The sequence below is a fragment of the Rissa tridactyla genome, chromosome 11 (genome assembly GCF_028500815.1).
Source record: "Rissa tridactyla isolate bRisTri1 chromosome 11, bRisTri1.patW.cur.20221130, whole genome shotgun sequence".
Classification (NCBI taxonomy): Eukaryota; Metazoa; Chordata; class Aves; order Charadriiformes; family Laridae; genus Rissa; species Rissa tridactyla.
In genome coordinates, this window is record NC_071476.1 from 13318602 (window position 1) to 13339198 (window position 20597).

A 20597-nucleotide genomic window follows, 5' to 3' on the forward strand; every position below is an offset into this window, starting at 1 on the left:
CATTCATAAGCTCAAGGAACCGTATTTTCAATAAAACACTACTAATTGCTTTTTCCCCTGGAGCTGCCTTTCTGCTTCACCGGAAACCGGCCCATCTTCCCCACAGGCTCTCTCCTGGCAGAGCGCGACAGAGCACGTCAGAAAGTAAGTTACAGTCGCGTCTCCCAGTACTGAAAAGAAAATCCATCCACAAGGGTGCTTTAGGTGGAATTCAGCATGTTTATTCGTAATAAACGTATCTCTCTGTAGCACTGAACGCGTTATACTGGCTTCTAAAATACATGCACCTCTCCATCTGTCTCCATTTTTCTCTTGAATGGAAGAATGCTACTCCCCAAACAAGTTTAAATCTTCTTTGAAGCCTGAACTTTACAGGCTGCCTAGACTGATGAATTATTTGTTTATTCTAAGTTGCTCTTTTTCAGTGTTATTTCTGAGTTGCAAGTCTCTAGCTACTTTTAGAAAGGTATCTAAATAGCTCAAGGAAACGGTAACACGGACCCTTCTCACATCTCATCTTCCCTCAAACTGAACTGGGCGCTGACTACAAGAGCTCCGGTTGGTATCTCTGCAGCTGGAGGTATGCTGGCCAGGGCTCCGGTGGTTACAGCCCGAGACGAATAACAGTTTATAGTTCAGCTAGTTCAGAAAAATCATCCAAGGATGGTCTGCATTCAGGTCCTACCAGAGGATCTCTGGAACCCGGTAAATACTCAACCTAAAATTTTGATTATCAACGAGAATATCACGGATAGTTTTAATATAGAACTACATTGCAGACTAATGCAGAATGTCCAGTATTAGCATTTCTGTATGCTAAAGTAAAATACTCAGTCCTCAAAGTGGCTGTGAAATCACGCACGTGATACTTAAATGTATATTTATTGTATGTAATTACTTATGGAAAAGAGCAGTTTTCCCTTGAAATTATCCATAACCTAGAAAGGTCAAAACATGAGCTAATGTGGAAACCCAGAATGTGAGTCACTAGTATAGCAGAGGGAAAATTATATTCCTAATATTTTCCCCCCTCTGACTGTCTAAATACACATTGTTTGTGAAGACATAAAAGCGATTTCTGCAAAAGCTGATTTCTACTTTTAAAAGTTTCTCTTCCTGGTACTTGGTTGTATTAACAATTCCACCCCCAGATCTTTGATCTCACTACTTAGTTATATTTTTTGCAAGTGCTAGGAGGATTTTAAAATCAAGTTTTATAAGTTTGACTGCAGACTTTTATTTTATTAGTCTTACAAAATAAAGTCTGCATTCAGAATTAGTATTTCTGTAATAAAATTAAAGGGGAAGCAGACTTGGAGAAAACCTAATAAAAGAAAGGAAACCAGCTTTACAGGTGGAAAGGACAGGTACATCACATTGCAGGCATAACATACTGTTTCACTTGCTTCCAGTAACTTTAACTTCCTTCATTGTTTACAAAGTGGAAATTGTAATCAGGTTCTTAATTTTAAAATAAAAAGCCAGGATTATGGTGTCTTCCTGTCCTACCAATAATATGACCACATTAAATGTGGTTATAAAAGCCATGTTTAATAAGACAGTTTAAGTCATAACAGAAACAATTCTCAAGTCTTCCAACATTGAAGTTGTGCTGTGAAGTTTTTCACCCGTTACTTCAACTTTTGATAGTTAAAGGGGAAAACTCCCAGTTTAAGGACTACTATTGCCAAACACAAAGCAGATGCTGCTTCACATTCTCACAAGGTACTAGAGCCTGGCACTGGGTATTACACCGCGCAACAGGACTCTGGAAGTTATCAGGGTAAGATGAATACTGTTATCAAACAGCAAACCAAAGAACTCCGATCTTTGCAACTGAAATTGCAGAAACAGAATTAGAACTTAGATGCTCTACAGTCGGCTTCTCCTAACCTCTTCATTAAAAAGGCTAGATAGCATTTAAGACCTTTATATTAATTCAAACAAAATTGTACAAAGCAATCAATTTTTACACTTCCAAAATATTTACTACAAAGTGATCAAGAAAGAAACTATTTTCCTTTTAAAGCCATGACAGGCAACTCCCTTTACAAATAAGAGGCTGCAGGAGCTGGATCAAATTGTTATTTAAACAATTTTTGTTCTACAGACACCTGCTGAACATTTCTTCTGAGTAGTCAGTTTTACTGAATGTATCATGACTTTATGTGTGTATTAGTTGGCCAAACAAACCTAGAATTCCAGCCAATATCAGATCTTTTCTCTTCCAATAAAGAATTTTCAGAGTAGGTATATGTATTTTATATATACATATAATTTTTTATATATATGTGTATATATATACATTTGTGACTGTATATATATACATATGTATATAAAATTGCTGTAGGTATTGGACTGCTTATGTCTGCTGAAAGAAATTTTCACCAACTTCTTTGATGCAAAAAAAGGTCTCTGCTATTTCTGGCACTTCCCCACGCGGAAGGTAAGCAAGTGCTTACAGAGTTGTAAACAAGTACGAAAAAGAGAGTCTCGTGTATTGGAATGATTTTCACTGCAACTACTGTCCAAGAAAAGAGGCCATGGGATCATCAGGTCTCTGCCGTTTCATTCTATAGGCTTCCATTTCCTCTTCTGTTGGCTCCCTGGTTTCATAGAGGCTGTTGTATGGTCTCTTCCTCTCATCTAACTGCATGATTTCTTTAACGTGGAGAAGACGAGCCTCTTCTGCGTTTAGTGCCTGAAGTGAAAGCAAAGGAAAAAAAACCCCACAATGAAAGCTAAGCAAAAGAACGAACGCAAGTTTGTATTAGATTCTAGTCCAAGCAGCAGGTAGAACGGTGGGATAAGCAGTGAGCATCTGTCTGGCCCACCCACAGCACACTTCAGTTAATGCTTACTTTTTAGTGTTTAACATAAAATGATGGTAAAATGATATTTAGCAAACAAGATACTTTATCTCTTTCCAGTTGCCCAAATCAAGTAAGAAACTCCTTGGCTTTACCTAAAATGTAACCATGATCCAGCAAGTACAAATGCAGATAAGGAAGCATATGGTCTTACGGGTTTGGGTTTGTTGGATTTTTGTTTTTGGTTTTTTTCCTTTTTTTTTTTTTTCTTTTTTTCAGTCGGGGTGCATTTTTTTTTTTCCAAATGTTTCTGGAAACATGTTATCCCATTCCTCAGACTACTTATGTTGCTCCTTCTTGCTACTGAAAAGAAGCTTCATTTGTACATTGCTTTGATTAACCAGAGTTTAAGATTAGTTTCACGCCGTGACTGCCCAGAGGCAGCCGCTGTGCTTGCGGCAGGGCTGTTGAGCAGCAGTCAGTAGATAGCTTGGCAGATGGATTTATTGCATCAACTGTAAGACTGGGCCCAAGTCTGGGATAAAAAGTGCTAAGTTAAGCTTTGACAGGGCCTTTGATCTCTCCATCTTTTACCCAAATCATTGTGTTCTGCAATGTCTTTTATAGATCTACAGCTCTAATAGGTGCCTAGAAAGGAAATGTTCTAAATCTTCCAAAACTAAGTATTTATTGCACGTTTGCCTGAAAACCTGGGAATGTACTTTAGAACATCTAACAGCATTTTAAATTTGCTTTAACTCAAAATTAGCATCAAAGAGCATCCCACAGAACACCACAAGAACTGTGTTACAGGCTTCATAAAACTGACATCATTGTAAAATATATTTCCCAATCTTTTCGCCACAAAACCACTGAAGAATGCAGTGCACCTTTTTAAGTTTTTCTTGCTTCTTTTTCTCTTCACCCTCGCTATCTGAATTTGAGCTCTTCTTGTGCTTCTTCTTTTTCTTCTCTTTCTGTTTCTCTTGGTGAATCTGTAAGGTGGAAAACCAGCTGCTGTTAAGATTCAACTTGCAAACATTACTAATGTTCAAGCCATTAAATCCCAAGCATCTATTAATGCTCTTTTAGAGCTTAGTTTTCAATAGAGATGTTAATGACCTAATAATGCAGCCTAATAATTTTCAGACTCATTATGACTTACAGAATTTTGTAGTTATATATATGTTTCCATCTCTTAAGACGCTGAGGAAAAATATCTGCTTTCCTGAGAAAGCAAAACAGCCTACCTCCATCAGTGTTTTGGGTTTTGTCATTTGTTCTTCCTCCCTGGGCTGCTCTTCCAGTAAGCTTGCTTCGGTATTCTATATAATAGACAAGAGGAAGGATACCCATTTACTAAGCACATTTGAAAGGGGAAGGACCAAAAAAATCCACCCCAAACAAACCACAACAACCAAACCTCCCCCCTGGCCCCTGCAAAAGCAAAACTGCCTAAAACTTAGGTAGGAAGATGAATGTTTTTTAGCTCTTTCCAAGGGACTAAATAAGACAATACTTACAACAATTTCTTTCCCAGCTTCTCCTGTACAGTATGAGTACTTGACAAACGAGTGGCAGCATTTGTAACCCCACTTGCCTTCTTTCCAATATGAACCCCAAATGCACTGCAAGAGAAGACACCATAACGGTTATGTCCACAATGATACTCCTGTAAGACGCAGGCTGCAATTCATTCTTGAGGTTATATCCTGATAAGTAAATTATTCAAACAATCCAGAAGGGAAAGTTATGAAAATACTTTTGCTATTTCACATTAGCCTTACAGGTACAGTTTCAACAAGAGAAAAGCAACAGGATGCGGTCAACTTGTATTAAAAATCAAAGAGAAATACAATAACTTCCCCTTCAGTTTAAGATTGCCATCACAACTCCTCAAATTCACATTGCAACCATGACAACTTGAAATTCGTCCTTAATAGAAAAGGGAGAGAGTCACATTTGAAAGAGGAGAAATTTATTTACTGTATTAATTATATTGTACTGTATCCTACCGTACCTCATTCCCTTCCAGTGGGACGGAATCTAATTTTTTTTATAATTTTTACATAAGCTAGGGCTTACTGTATGGTTGTTGATCTTTACATCCTCTTCATATTTAGAGCAAGCAATAGCTTTCTCTTGTCCTTTGATGACTGTTCCATGTCTAGAGTACTCCACGTAATCTTCTGTTTGAGCTAACAGCAGTTCAGCTGGTGGGGCATCCAGATGTTCTTGTCCTCCATACTAAAATGCACACAGAAATGACATATAATTGTTTTGCAAAAAAAACCCACCTTTTTTAAGCATACACTTAAAAATCTTCACTTTCAGTACCTTCTGAAGAAGACACACAAGAAGTGGATAGAAACAGTTTAGTGAATAGTTAAGAGAAAAACATCTCCTATAGCCGCTGTGGTGTTTTTTGGTGGTGGTTTGCTGGGGTTTTATTTTGTTTGTTTGTTTTGGGGTGGGTTTTTTAAATGCCTGGAGGGTTACAACAGTGATATTCTTCACTCAAAACAGGAAAACTTTTCAGGTCAAACCAAGAGGCTGTGGTATAACCACAGCAGTACATCATGTTCCCTTCCAAACTTGAATGTTGAGAAGGTTAGAATGGATTATCTATTTCTTTATCAGTTGTCCAAGAAACCAGTAGCAAAATATAAAATAAATATTTATCTAGAAGACTGCAACCAAAATTCAAGCTGAAGATTCTGCTTTTTGCATTTAAGAGAAAAGAAAAATTTAAAAATAGTTTTGGGAGACAGTTACTTGGGTATTTTATAAAAGATACCACTTTTAAAGAGCAGAAGGATTTTTTCAACCACTTGTAATATTTAAAAAAAATAAATCTAAATGTCCACTCCTCCATACATACTTTTTCACTGAAAAAATTCTGACAGTTAACAGAACTCCCAAAAATCCAAAGAAACACCAGCAGATCTCCAAAGGTTCCTATATTAAATAACATAATGAATCCAATTGATGTGATAGTGTGTATAGATATAAAAATCTTTGTATGAATCTAAACTGCTGAGAACAGCTGATGCATTTTCACATAGCACTAGTAACCCAGACTTCAAACTCAACAGAATTCTTATTAATTAAAACCAAATGTCTGTTACCTTCTCTAGGATGCTTTCTTTCTGCTGTGCCTTGAAATCTTCTTTTTTCACTTTGAAAGATTTATAAAGTAGCTCTAATTTTGTAGGGTCTGCTTGAAGATGAACTTCAGAGCCTTTGTCGTAAGCCTCCCAAGCAAACACTGTGTACACAAGAGGTTTCACTCAATATTTATTCTAAAACTGACACATGCGTTCAAATTACAATCTTTAATTCTGTAGTAATTTGGAAAAAAGCCTCAATCTAAAAAGATTAATTTCTCTTTTGCAAGAAAGAAGCATTGTTAACTTAAGTCTTTTAAGACCCTTTCCTTAAAGAAAAAAAACAACAAAACCAACAAAAAACCCAAAACCCACTTACACTGAGTCTGTGCCATTGAAATGGTATCTCCAGTGTAGCGAACAAAGTTGTCACCTGCGTAACCAACTCTGCAGAAAAGAACAGTATGATTCTTAGCATTCAAGTAATGTGACTTCCATTTAAACACAATCATAGAACATCAACAGGAAAGTAAAAATTCTTCTTTGTGCCCTGAGAGTTAAGAATAGAGGGAGAGGAAGGGGCATTCAACTCAATACATGAAATGAAAGTCTAGGAGCCCCCTGGACTCATGAAAGTATTAGACAGCAACTCAGAACACTTGATGTCTGTGTTTATACAGGAACATCTTATGACACAGACCTGGAGTTTTGTCTGGGATACCAAGCACCATGAGTAAAGCTTGTATCTAACTGCACAATAAATACGCATGAATGGTAAGCAATATTCTAGCGTAGTGACTCTCAGCTTTTGGATTTATGAATCTCTCCTCCCACCCAGACGCAGTGTATTTTACTGGATTAAAGCCTGGTAATAGCTTTAGCGGTCTCAGTTACCTTTTGCACGCCCCTTAAGGAGATTCACAATGAGTACACGAAACACAGGTTGAAAATCAAATAATGTTAACAATCCAATTTCCCACTGTGAAAAGTTTAGAGTCTGCATTGCTGTGGCAGAAACACAGATTCAACAAAGGTCAAAGTATGACTCTGGAGAGAACTGAAAGCATCTGCATTTAAAAAAAGAGAACTGACTGGCATTATTCTAGCTGGGGGCAAGGAGAGGTAGAAAGACCATTATTTGCTAGCATTTAGCCACTGCCATTATATTTCAGGCAGTGAGCTAATCCAATTACTGTACTCTAAATAAATGTTTCTGCTCACAGCCTGTCTACTCTGTATGTCCACAGCCCCACACAGGTCACAGCAGGGTCACAGCTCAAGTGCTTGACTCGGGTTTTAAGTGAGACAGGCCTATGTGCAGCCAAAAGCCAGCCTATGGCATTCTTTAATTAAGTTGCCTATCTAGAAAACACCAAAGCTTTCAGACCTTTTCTGTACAGACTCCATTAATATAAGAGGAGCTTTTGCTCCTAATCGGGCATTTAGTTAGGTACCACAGATACTGCATGCTGAATGCCTCCCAACAAACAAGAGATGAAGTTTAAGATTTGGTTACTGAAATACTTTACATAATCATCATTATTGTTCACAGATATCACCTCTAAATACCGCAGAGTGTTCTAATCCTTGTACAGATCATTATATTAAACAGTGGTCCACATATCCCTGAAGATTAAGGGCCAGTCTTACTAAAATACCACTTTCATATACTAAACCAAAAAGTGCTGTTAAATAAAACAATTTTTCCCATGTTTACTACTACTTCTATCCGTAACTGACTAGAGATTCATTAGTAAAAGGATATACAGATAAAAGAAAATATAAAACTATTAATCTCATTTTTAACAAAGTTTTTAACAAGCATGACACTGTTTTAACTTACTCATCTGGATTCTTGCCTGTATTGGCATATGGGTTCTCCCTCATTGCTCTTGTTTTGGGATCATAATAAGCAGAGTTTGGATCTAGATTCCTCAAGTACTAGGGAAAGAAAACAGTATACAAGACATTAAATATTTATTATTTCAAAAGAACTGAAGTTACTACTGTATCCCCCAGCCTAGACATTTTAAAAAGGTGTATCTGTGTAAAAGGATGACCTTAACAAAGTCACAATGTGAGCAGGAATAGAACTGAGAACTGACCTTAATCTCCCAACCCCAAGACCCATACGCAAACTCATTAATAATTAAGCATAGAATTTTTTGAAATTAACTTTCATGAATACAAAAGAACATCTGTAAAGAATTCTTTACTCACTTTCGCAATATCTTCCCGGATACGTAAATTTCGAACTGTGATACGTCTTTTGGAGTCAAAGTTCTGCCCAGGCATATCAATGTCATCTGCATATTTATCTTCGTCTTCATCTTCACTGTTATGATCTCTTTCCTGAGGAGAGATGGGAAACTTGTAAATAAAAGAGGACATTCATTCTAGAGACAAGTAGGAGAATCTGATTTTAGTGGTTTCATTAAAAATTCTGCAATCCTGTAGTTAAAAGTTAGCATCATATACTTGGGCTTAAGCGTGCAGTCATGCTAGTAACGTGCTAATCTAACATTCAACAGTTTTCAGAAATACTCTTGTTAAAGGATTTCCACTTCCTTGTATGGAAAGAGCTACAAAGACATAGCTGTGATGGTATTAAGAAAACAGTTATCTTGGGCAAAATATACCATATACTAAAAACTAGTTATTTGCTTGCATCTTTAAGGTTTGACAACACATTGGAGTTAAAAGCAAAATCCCCTCTATGAAATCCAACAATCTCTGCCCAAATGAACAGGCAACCAGTGGCGTGAACCCAACATTGAAACCCTTACGCTACTCCTGTTTCACTAACTACAGGTATTTTTTCTGCCCGTGGTGTGATGCAGTGGGTAATCATCTTACTGTCTGTGAATTTGGTTCCTCTTCTCCCCACTGGTGTCTTGGGGAGTTCTGCAGCAAACAAAGAGCACATCAGCGGAGAAGACAAGACAGTGGACAGAGGAAAGATGTCAGGGAGATAAAGAGCAATCGAAGCAGAGCTTTGATGCAAAATACAATTTATCCATGGCACAAAATGCACAAAGACTGTTATATTTTGAATGTTCTAGTAAAGAGCTTAGAAGCGTCTCTATTACAGACACATGTTGGAGACCTTTTCACCCAACTAACTTTCCAAGCCTTTGCAAGAATGGCAAATTCTAGAACTGTCACTGTTATTTAGAGCCTGCTATGCTTTTGAACACTAATGTTTTAGACTAGAATATTTCATATCATGCAAATATAACCAAGATTCCACTCTGAAAGCTTAAAAAAAAATAATTAAGAAGATATGCCTATGCAAGTATTGAGTTAGGATTGACAGGAATACTGAGCGTGAATCAGAAGCCATAATTTGGAGCAACAGAGCCAGAATTTATTTTTTAACCTGCTTAGCCTCTAACTTGAGAAAACTTGCAGCAGTGAAGATGGAAACAACTGCAAGTCCTGGAAGACTGACCAGCAAATTGGTCAGCACTGACGATGTAAATTGGCATCGGTCTTTGTCCTCTCCATGAGAGAGGTCTTATATTTCAAACATGCTTTTCTTCTTTCAGCTCCACTTTGTAAGGACTAAGTACATGAAGCCAACAATGTTGCCTTGTGGTGAGAACAGGCATCAAAAAGAGAAAGAATCTTGTCTATCGTCAAAGTCAGAACGCTGTAGTTTGTGCTGGGTTGGAGATTAAGTTCACTCTGCCATCTAGTGACAAAATGCAACGTGACAACCTCTGGAAAACCGAGGCCCAACCGTATGTAGTCTTTTGCTTGGTGTTTTCTCCCTTACCACATTGATTAAAAAAACCTACTTCTGACCAATAACAGTCTCTACTTTTTCCCCATTTTATAAACTTAGAATATTCTAAGAAATGCCTTTTAAATTCAGAATTTTATAAGAGGATCTTGTAGTAGTGGAAGATGCAAACTCTGCAGAGTTATAAGCCAGAGAGAAATACACATGCTCACTCAGCCTGCAAATAACCAGAGACACTGCAAATAGTCATAGCAATGACTGAAGAAGACACAAGTTCTAAGACAAAGAAAATACGTTCCTATTCCAATTATACTGAGCATTACTAAAACAATCCACAGTCACGTGACAGTCATTACCTCAACATTAGTCAGACGTAACAATCTTTAAACACAAAAAGCATTTCAGTACATAAACAAAACTACTACATGGAAAACAAGTTTTTCTGAACGAAAAATCCATATTGTTAATTTTAGCAAGAATAATAATCACAGAGAATTTTTGCCCATAAAGGGAAAACAAAGCCACTCTCATTTGAAGGAAGATACTTCAAATTCTTGAACGTTAACACAGAATATGCTGGTGCTAGGAAAATCTTTAAATTACTGAAGGGCATAAAAAACAACAGCAAATCCTGTATAGACAATAAAAGCATCAAAGAGCAGGAGTAACCTGTTGCGTTTTTATTCAGCCTCAACAAAAATAAATTAGGGTTTAGTTCACTTACCACTTGCTCCAGCTTTCCTGATGCCAACTCTTCCTGAAGCTTCTGGGCTTTCAGTGTACGTTTGGCCTGCGTATTATGAAAATGCATTTGTTTTAATATTTCTTTTAAATAGCAAGTGTGTAGTAATACTTATCATAAGCAGCTCTTGTGACTGTTGTCATTTAAAACGTACTCCTTATTACAAAAAAATTAGATTTTAATTCTCTGGGTGCTGGTAAAAATCAGCAGCCCAAAGGTTCTCTCCTCTACTCCTATGCTTAACCATATTGTTTTTTGAGCTTCATGGAAAGGAAGCTATATATACGTTAACCATTTTAGTATTTTATGTTATACTGTTAAAATAAAATAGTTTACTATTTTCATTTTAACTTACAAAGCTATACCATTACTACGTGCATCCTAATTTAAGAAAGAGATAGCTTATTTTAGTTCAATAGTGTTTAAGAACAAACATGTTCTATTATTGTGTCCTCATAATCTAGTTAGGAACTTCACTGCTTAAGGTACTTCACGACTAATACTTCAAGAATGTTTCATCCCGGAAGCACCAAAGTCTACCATCTAGAGTGAGATTCTAAAGCAGCATGTAGTGAATTTTTGTATTTGTTTTACATCATAGAACCACAGAATAGTTGATGTTGGAGGAACCTCTGGAGGCCACCAAGGACAACCCCCCTGCTCAAAGCCAGCTTGCCTACAACAGGTTGCCCAGGACCGCGTCCATGCAGGTATTGTTTACTCCAAGAATGGAGACTCCCCGGCCTTATTGGGCAAGCTGTTCCACTGTTTGATCACCCGCACGGTAGAACTTTTTTTTTCTTATGTTTAAATAGAATTGTTTGTATTTCAATTTGCACCTACTGCTTCTTGTTCTGTCACTAGATATTACTGAGAAGAGTCCGGCTGCCTTTAAACTCTCTCATTAGACATTTATACACACTGATTAGATCGCGTTTAGCATTAGCTTTCCTATGCACTATAGGAAAATATTGAGGACCAGGCACCGAAGGGAGTTAGTTAGACGCTTAACCACCTTTTGGAACTGGCCTAACATCCAGCCAAGGTAGTGAACTATTTTTTTCTTCGTCTAAAAAGTTAATAGCGTCCACATTGATTTGGTGCAAACAGAAAGTAGGTTAACCGCAACAGCAAGGTGCCAATCTGCACGGCGACAAGTACAAACAGTCCACTGCTTCATCATGGTAATGAAAAGGATTCATAAGTAAAAAAACTTCCTCTCAGCCAAGACATAACACTGAAGCTTTCCCCAGTAAATCATAGCACCTACATACCAAATCAACCTTGGAATATTCCTCTACAATCTTCATGTGCTCTTCTGGGTTATAACCATTCCAACGATCTCGCTTTCCATCATAATCAAACATCAGTTGAGGCTGCACATGTTCATCTGGTGCAATGTTCATGCCTGTGTATTTTGCTCCAACTTTCCTGGGTCTCTGAAAGGAAAAAAAAAAAAAAAAAAAAAAAAAAGAGAAAAGTCTGGATCAGTCCATTAGACTAAAATATATGTTACTCACTCAGATATCCCTTTAAAGACAGTATCAATCAAGTTCTTCTACAGCCCTATTCAGCACTATAAGCCTGTGAATTGTAAATAAACACAAGTAGTTAATTTCTGTATTTTAAAGTAGTGCAACTGACTCCAAACCTGATGAATTTCTAACTCTATTTTCCACAATTAAGAAAGCAATTAAAGCACAATTTCTGCGTATGGTTTCTAGCTGACATGAAACAAAGACAGGCACAGCAGCACTTGAGTTAATGCAAATTAACATGAAGAGCTAAACATTTTCACCTATTATTGCAGTGCTTATCACAAATAGAACTGGTGAGCAAAACCCTGAATGGTAGCATTTTTCCCCTTCATTTTTCCTACATAACAATTTCTTTACAAATTTTCAAGCCACCTTTCAATACTTGTAACATTTTTCAAAACTAGTGATCTTTATTTTTTCTAAAGCTAGCTATTTTTCACCAAGATGAGAATTCACATTGTTTTCAAAACCATTAAAACATCAACAAAAGTCAAGTTTACCTCCATACAGTCTTTCTTTTTGTGTGTCAGTGCACCACAGTTCTCGCAAGCTCCTTTGCGATACCTAGTTGCTATAGCATGCTAAACAACAAAAAAAAGAGTGTTGTACATACTTGTGGCAAGATTCATATACGTGTTCCAATAATTAATTTATTTTTTCAATGAAACTAAAGTGTGCACAGTCTACCCAAACCCAGAACACATATTTTGATTATTACCAAACACTGCAACTCGCCTGATGAATAAGAATTCCCAGCTCCTCTCCCTCTCAAAAACATGTAACCAGAGTTATGTCTTTATAGGGAGTCAATGTATCTTTTCTTATTTCCTCACAAAATCAAACCAAGTCTTTATTTTATGACAAAAATATTTTGCATACCTCTTGAACGCCTCGTTTGTACCAATCTCCAGAGGAGCTATACTGTTTCTGCTTCTCTGGCTGAGGTCTCTGATGCTTTAGTGTAGGTCTTTTAGAGGGATCTATGTACCATGGTACTGAGGATATATACTGAGGAATATGAGGATTAATATCTCTGTAAAAGATGTTGTGTAGTAAGTAGAGGGCATATGGAAAAAAACCCACAACTTAGCCTAATAAATAACTCCCAAAGTTCAGTGCTTTAGGAGTGATAATAAAATAATCAAGTTGTTAAAATACATTGCAAAATAAGCTCTAATTTAACTAGAAAAACACCAACTTTCATTGCAATTTTGTTGCCATCTAATTCACATAAAATCCTGTCTCCAAATCAAACACCTTATTCTATACAATGTTACAAGGCCCAAAAGAGGAACATTTCTCAGAAACAAGGAGCCTTGTAGAAGCAAGCGAGAAGGAACAGATAAAGTACGCAGTGAAGTTCCCCAGTACTATATTTTGGTCACTTTTAAAATACCACTTGTAACTAGCCTCACAGATGGGACTTTTCAGCAACACTGTCAGCAGACTGCAGTAGATAAACACTGAACCTACACTTTTTTTGAAAATATCTGTTTCCTGAGGGTGACTGTAATATTAAAAGCAAATTCACAAAGTTCAACTATTTACTTCTACAATGACTAACGTAGAAATCATGTACCACCCTCATGATTATTCTGTAATCACAACAGGAAATAAGACATTTTAAGCAATAGCTTTAGAATAACGATAGCTTTAATAAAACTTACTTTCCTTCTTCATCCACTTCAGCAGGTGCATTTCCTAGTTTTCTTTGTTCTTCTAATTCCTTCTTTTTCCTCCAGTCTTCCCTTGTCATCTTCTTTGGTTCCTCCAGGCTCACATCATTTGATCCTCCTGAAGAAGTGGCGTTCATTACCGTCCCTGATGCCATTTTGCTTTTTCCCTTTATATCAGAAAAAGGAAAGTCCTACAGATCAATTCCATTTGACAGCACAGTTCTTCAATGTGGTTTTGTATCATCCAGTTAAACCTGTAACCCTGTACTATGCTTTTCACAAATAAAAGTGCCAGTACTGAAAATAAAATTATCTTATTTATGTTTCACTTCTCTAATTCAATACACAATGCGGAGAAACAACAGCAGCTCTGCACACAGCCTCAGGACACGCACTATCGGGCCTTCCCCGCCGCGGGAAGGGGGACACGGACTCACCTACGGCCGCAGGGGCGGGCAGGGTCCGCGGACAGGCCGGGGCTGACGGAAAAGCCCGCGGACAGGCCGGGGCCTGCGCAACACACACACCTGGGCCTACGCGTACCTCCAAGGCGGGGCAGGACAGAGACTGCGGGGAAGCACCCGGCCAGGGCCCGGCCCCCGAGAACACGGGTACTCCCTCGGGGCTCAAAGCAGCCGCCCGCCGCCCTCCCGGGCACCCCTCGCCGCCGCCGCTGCCTCCCGTGTTTACCGGCTAGGCCGCACCGCAGCCCCACAATGCACCGTGGCCACGCCCCGGCAAGGCCCTGCCACTACCGGGGCGGTGCCACGCCGTCACCATAGCAACGCGGAGGCGGGGCCTGACCCCCCAGAGCGCAGGGGGTGGAGCCGCGGAGGGGCCAGGGGAGGCGGGGCGGAAGCGGCGCTGCGGAGCCAATCGGCTGCTGAGCGTCGGTCGAAGCAGCCAATGGGCGATGCGGAGCCGGTTTAAAAGCTGCCGGCGGTTGGGGTGGGGGTACTGTGGCCTTGCTCTCCGAGGTGGAGTGTCCGTGGCTCTGCTCGTCCTTTGCGCGGCTTGGAGCTGCCCTCACACTTGTCTTTGTGGGTGCTGTTTTCCTGCCTCAGCGCTCGGAGCTGCTGGTAGCTCCTGAGGTGAGCCCTGGCCCAGGTACGCGCGGCTGGGTGGGGAGGGCGGCTGCTGAGAGCTAGGTTGCACGGGGAGAGGGTTCCTGGAGCTGCGGCCAGGGCACCTAAGCAAGGGGAGCGGTGAGACGCGCGGCTGTAAGCCTTGCTTTGACTTTATGCTTAAGCTTTTGACTTCAAGGTATACCAAGCTCTTTCTGCAGGCTTCCTTCCAGTGAGGAGTCCGATGCCCATTAATGGCAGTCATAAGCTCCAGGTGGGAGCTGCCTGGCTGCTCTAGCAGTGCAAGGGAGTGCTCTGATCTGTTGTCTCAGATAGGGCTGAAAAACAGTTGTGGACTAACCCATTTCTATAGGGTGTCCTCAAACGGTTTCTTTTTCTGGTAAAAAGATGTCTCTGCTAGTAAAATAATTGGTAATACTCTTAGCTGCTCAACTGTGACAAGCTGAGCTAAGGACTAGATTGTTAAGCTGGGAGATGTACTCCTCTCTTGTACTGAGGAAACAGTTAAACACTACAAAGAAGTGCCAAAAGCAAACCAAAGGTATTGATCTTCCTGTGTAGGATTGCTAGTGAGACCTTGCAACTTTCTCAGACTCCTTTGGGGCTATAAGCCCACCACATGCATTAGTAATGCCTTCAAACATAAAAGTCTGTAGCTAAACTACTATGAAATGATGTGAAGTGTGGGTTTGTTCCCCTTCATCTAGGGACCAGCACATGGCAGCTATGTTGTCTTTAATGTAGTTTGCTTAAAAAGTGTGCTCTGGTGGGAGCAATTACAATAATGATTTTGTTTTTTTGCTGTATGGACTATCCAGAGTGGTCTTATCAACCTGAAGATGGCAACACTGATCCTTATCGATAAGGAGAATGGTGAAGTTGGTGCTACTAAGAATCAGCTAAGACTCCCTTCAGGATCTTGTACGTATATGCTGCCCTAAGCTAGTAGGGGATCAAGTGGTGTGCATAAACCATGTTTTGTTATTCACTGTTTTGAACAGTAATAGTTTTCTTTTTTACATCTACTCATCTAACCAATTCCATTAAGTTCATGAATTATAAAATTTGCTCTGTGCTTACTTCTTTTGCCATAGATGAGGCTCTTGTTCCTGAGTTATAAATGGTGAACAATGATTTTTATAACAACTGAAACAAGTTGGTATGGTACTAAAGTTTGCTTTTTTCTCCCCCTGGCTCACCAGCAAAAGTCTTCTCTGAAAGAACACAAGTTAATACTCCACTTCCAAAAAAAACCATCAGTACGCCTCCAGCCACATCTCACTCTGTCAGAAAAGCTCTTGGAAATGTGAATAGAACTAAGGGGGCCACAAGCAAGACAGAAAAGATAGGACAGAAAAATCAGCCTTGCACTGCAAACAAAGTGAGTACAACGGACTTCTACAGGGGATGGGGAAATGTGGAGCTTATCTGCTGTTGTGGGTTAACCTTGGCAAGCAGCTACTTGCACTACACAGCTGCTTTCTCACTCCCCCCTCAGTGGGACAGGGGAGAGAAGTGGAAGGGTAAAAGTGAGAAAACTCATGGGTTGAGATTAAGACAACTTAATAATTAAAAATCTCCAAGAGAAACAAACCCCACTTCTTACCACCAGCTCACTGATGCCTTGCCACTCCCTGAGCCATGGCAGCCCTGACAAACTTCCCCACCAGTTTTTATTGCTTAGCGTGATATTGTATGGAATATCCCTTGGATCAGCTGTGCCCCCTCCCAACTTCTTGTGCACCCCCCAGCCACCTCACTGGTGGGGTTGTGAGAAGCAGAAAAGGCCTTGATGCTGTGTAAGCAGTGTTCAGCAATACCCAAAACAACTGTGTGTTATCAACACTGTTTTCATTATGAATCCAAAACATGGCATCATATGAGCTACTAGGAAGAAAAATAACTCCATCCTAGCCCAAACCAGTACCTCTACATCGGTACAAGGAATACAACAGCTTAGGGGGGCCCTAATGGCAAAGAAGTGGCTCTAGAGAAAATAGTCTGTGTTAATGTCTTGTTCATGTGTTAAGCATCAGGAGTTTAATATTATGAGCCCAAAGGTTCTAGTGCAGTGATTTGTTGCCACTATATATAGAACTGCACTATAACTCAACTGGAGCATTTGCCCATCTCCAGCTTATTTGCGTTGAAGGTATTAGAATTTAGGCATAACTGAGGACTGTATGGCTGGCATTCTCTAGACCTATATAGCACAGGAAAGCCACTACAAAGGTGCTATAATGGGGAATTATAGTAGGTCAAATAATGTGACTTTATCTTTAAGATTACTGAAAAGACTGCTGGATTAGAAAGCTGTGATGCAGTGGCTGAAGAAGACTGGCCAGAAATAGAAAATATGTTTCCTTTTGATCCTCAAGGTAATACTACTGGTGTAATTATTAAAATGAATCATCAGGCTTTCATGAGTGTGGACATTGTTGTAAGACTTCGGTCAAGCTGTTGTGGCAAACAAGCTAGCATAAGCATTTCTCCGGAGTTCTTTCTTAAACTGAAGGGTGCTTGCTATGTCTAAAATACCATCTCATTCTTCTGTAAATATTTCTAACTGCTATAGTTGTGCTCCAGATATGTAGTAGTCTGAGACCAATATTATGTTGGCAGGCAACTAGTTCCAAGGAACCATGTTATAGCCTCTTAATTCATTAAATGGCAATTTAGTAGACAAGTATTCAAAGGAATACTTAAGCAGTACTAAAGAGCAGACTTCTCTTAAGAGTGTATACCAAGATGGTAAGTTGTAACTGAAGAGATTCCTACTGCTGTAGGATATAATAGTTTAAGATGAAACTTCTAAATCTGTTTTTAGCACAGCACACTGCAGGTATTCTATCTCAGTCCTTCAAACTGTGTCCTTAAACCATCCAGTTCATGTGGAAGTGAGTGTGCAAAAACTACTGTACCAAAGGCTACTTCAGTGTTGGTGAAACATATGCTATGCTTGATGAAGTTAACTTAGTATAGTGACTAAAAGAAATTACTAAAACTTTCTGCTTTACGTTAGCAGTTGTTATGCAGTCTAGTCTTTTGGCAAGTGCTAGTGTATGGAATTTTATGAATGGGTAAGGTGTAACTGCAAGTAAATACCCCTTAAGAGGGGACTGTTGGGTTGTGCTGTTTTGGACCTGCCCCCACTTCACTTAATCTATGAGAATTTGCAGCTTCCCAGGCTACTGGTACTGTACACTGTTACTAAACTAGTTTGTGTCTCAAACAGACTTTGAGAGTTTTGATCTTCCTGAAGAGCACAAAATAAGCAATATTGACCTGCGTGGTGTTCCCCTCATGATATTTGAAAGGACATATGACAAATTTGTGAACATGGTTCCTTCACCTGTGAAGATGGAAGAGATTTCATGGGAGTCTAGTAAGTGGAAGTACATACAGTGCTCATCAGTGGTTTGGGAGGGAAGCTAGGTGGCTGCAGTAGTGAACGGCTACTGCTGTCCTAACTACCAGAATAGCACACTAATATCAAGCAGCTTTTGGTGTATAGTCAAGCTGAATTTAACCAGTCAACCCTACTAGTACAGGTAGTGGTCTCAAAGTGATGTTGCTGAGCAGTCTCTTGCAGCGTGTTGCTAACTGGTCAGTTGGGTGGAATTGGCTTATGCAATCAAAGAGTATTTTCCTTAGTCATTCAAGAGGCTTATGCTTATCTACTGGGAGCTGGCTTATGTTAGAGAGTATAAATTCTCATGAGAAACTGATTTACTCTATTTCTAACTTTCAGACTTGCTACAGTCAACTGCTGATTTCCTTGCTACCCTGGATGAGATCATTGACATGCCACCTCCGAATTATGACCTTTAATGCATATTCTGAAGCTTCTATTGAGTTCAAATTTCATGTAGTTTATATTTTAATAAAGGGTAATCTAATCTGTATAATACTGACTTGTCTATTTTCAGTAGACCCAAGATGTAGGTAATAAGAGTGCTTTGAAAAGGAGACTATCTGACAAGCAATTAAAGCAGAGCCTGGATAAGCTTCTAAGCAAGACTATAACTTACTGTTGTAAACTATATCCAGGACTTAGTATCTGCTGATTAGTCTATGTGGTCATGATAGGTTAAGAGGCCCTTCTGAGCGTGCTGTGTACATAACATATCCTTTATGTCAAACATGAAAGGGTTTTAAACTAATTTACTAGTGTAAATTAGTACTAGAGCTAGTACTCTTCTCACACTTTTCTTTTCTTGAACTTGTTTGATCTTCACAGTGGTTGCCTAAGATGGTATATTGGATTCTTATGCAGCTGTAGACTACTCTTAAGCATCATGGCATTATGTAGCTCTCGCTGCTGTGTACTCTGTGCCCTGTGAGGAAAGGCTGGTGGAACCCTATCCTTCGAATTATAAGCACAGAGGTTCAATAATCTCTTCTCCTGCATTGTAATGGCCTCATCTACAGCTCTTCATCACAGAAGACAAGTAGAGGCGGTCAGCCTTCACATTAAGTTAAACTGCTTTTACAGTTCCTGGGCAGTACTCTGATCCAGTCAGATTACAGCAGCCTGAGTTGCCTTCAGCTTTTAGCTCATCCTTAACATGAATCACAATGTGGTTCCTGTGTTCTGGTCATCTGCTAAGGTAGAAAGCCTTTCTGATCTTTTAATATATACCTGAGCTCTGAACAGGAGGAATTGCCATCTCAGGGTTACCATGAGTATACTGTGGCACTATGTAACTGCAAGCAATGGCAACACCAGCTTTTCAGCTTACACTTACAGTAGTGTCTGAAATAACAAGAAATATGCTTTAATGATTGCAAGCTGACTAAAAGATGAAAACGCTCAGCTAAAGAGTGGGGTTAGTTTGGTGTGGGTCAGTGCTGCATCCCAGTTCTGCTTCTTGGAAGCATACCATGGCTGCAACCCGACTGCATGTGCAGATGGGATTTGAGTGTGTAACCATGTGCTCCTCTGTTGTGTAACCATGCTGCTGTTTCTAGGAAACCTAAAAATGCAGACAGCAAAGGAGCCCTTGTTTTCCAATAGGTGTCTGGTTTGCAGGTGCTGAAGGGAGTGCATTTGCCCTGCTGTGATGACATGTAATGAAGGCTCCTTTGGTCTTAAGAAGGAAAATGGGCTGAACAGAGAATACCTGTTTTCACTGTTTCCTAGTTTTGGATATTTATTCTTTTTTTACTCATCAGGAGGTAGATGGGCCTTTTGGGAATTATCCTGTTGTAAATTCTGACCTTCAATCGATTTGCTGTTTCTGAATTATCAGGCATCTGCTGAAGTGAAACCAGGCACTCATTCTGTTTCTCCCTCAAACTTGTCAGGGTATCAGCTAAAGCGTTAAATTGTAATGAATTATACAATACCTGGTCTTCTCTTTAGTTTCTTGTCTTTGGTTTGAAACCTCAAAGAGTTCAGGGGAATCTCAAACCAAACAGAAGAAAAAAGATATAATTAAGGATGATAAGATATTCATATAAATCATCATATGAAGATATATCATTCTGTATGGAGATTTCAGATTTTGGCTGATCCTTAACTGCATTTTAATAGTTTTTGATACTAAAATAACTTGGCCATATCAGCTGGATGGAAGTTTGATGGGTATAGTCTACCAGCCACATAAGTTAAGCCATAGCAGTTATAAAAGAAAGTGACAAAATGCATCTTCCTTTGATTTTTTTTTTTTGTCTTTACTAGTTAAAAAGAGCTGGGAGAAAAGAGTCTAAACTCAATTTTACAGAAAAACGCCTGTGAGAAGGCACTGAAACAGGCTACACAGTGCCATCTCGTGGCTGCTTCTTATGCAGCCACACAGGTAAAAATTGCCACTTGTACACAAAATACCAGGTAATGCAGTATGAGATGCTGTAAGGGTATGACACTAAATCAACATAAATGTAGGTTGTAA

At 39.3% G+C, this 20597-nt stretch overlaps 2 protein-coding genes across 5 annotated transcripts; one reads left to right on the forward strand and one right to left on the reverse strand.

The window, feature by feature from the left end:
• Positions 1 to 199: 199 nt before the first annotated feature.
• Positions 200 to 14327, reverse strand: SLU7 (SLU7 homolog, splicing factor). Of its 3 annotated transcripts, none has more exons than XM_054217402.1 (16): positions 14056 to 14327; positions 13610 to 13785; positions 12822 to 12975; positions 12443 to 12523; positions 11679 to 11843; positions 10387 to 10452; positions 8774 to 8821; positions 8138 to 8269; positions 7761 to 7858; positions 6297 to 6364; positions 5939 to 6078; positions 4896 to 5057; positions 4334 to 4438; positions 4061 to 4135; positions 3701 to 3805; positions 200 to 2701 (listed from the first exon to the last, which is right to left on the reverse strand). In XM_054217402.1, the coding sequence occupies exons 2-16, from the start codon at positions 13771 to 13773 to the stop codon at positions 2522 to 2524; spliced, it is 1743 nt and encodes a 580-aa protein (XP_054073377.1). In that variant the 5' UTR covers positions 13774 to 13785; positions 14056 to 14327; the 3' UTR covers positions 200 to 2521. The 3 variants fall into 3 exon arrangements, with proteins under 3 accessions (XP_054073377.1, XP_054073378.1, XP_054073379.1); XM_054217403.1 differs by having other exon boundaries at positions 14162 to 14326; XM_054217404.1 differs by lacking the exon at positions 8774 to 8821 and having other exon boundaries at positions 14056 to 14326.
• Positions 14328 to 14513: 186 nt separating this feature from the next.
• PTTG1 (PTTG1 regulator of sister chromatid separation, securin) lies at positions 14514 to 18611 on the forward strand. Of its 2 annotated transcripts, none has more exons than XM_054217406.1 (6): positions 14514 to 14725; positions 15522 to 15624; positions 15906 to 16084; positions 16988 to 17081; positions 17939 to 18088; positions 18455 to 18611. In XM_054217406.1, the coding sequence occupies exons 2-6, from the start codon at positions 15543 to 15545 to the stop codon at positions 18532 to 18534; spliced, it is 585 nt and encodes a 194-aa protein (XP_054073381.1). In that variant the 5' UTR covers positions 14514 to 14725; positions 15522 to 15542; the 3' UTR covers positions 18535 to 18611. The 2 variants fall into 2 exon arrangements, with proteins under 2 accessions (XP_054073381.1, XP_054073380.1); XM_054217405.1 differs by having other exon boundaries at positions 14515 to 14709.
• The last annotated feature ends 1986 nt before the right edge of the window (positions 18612 to 20597 follow it).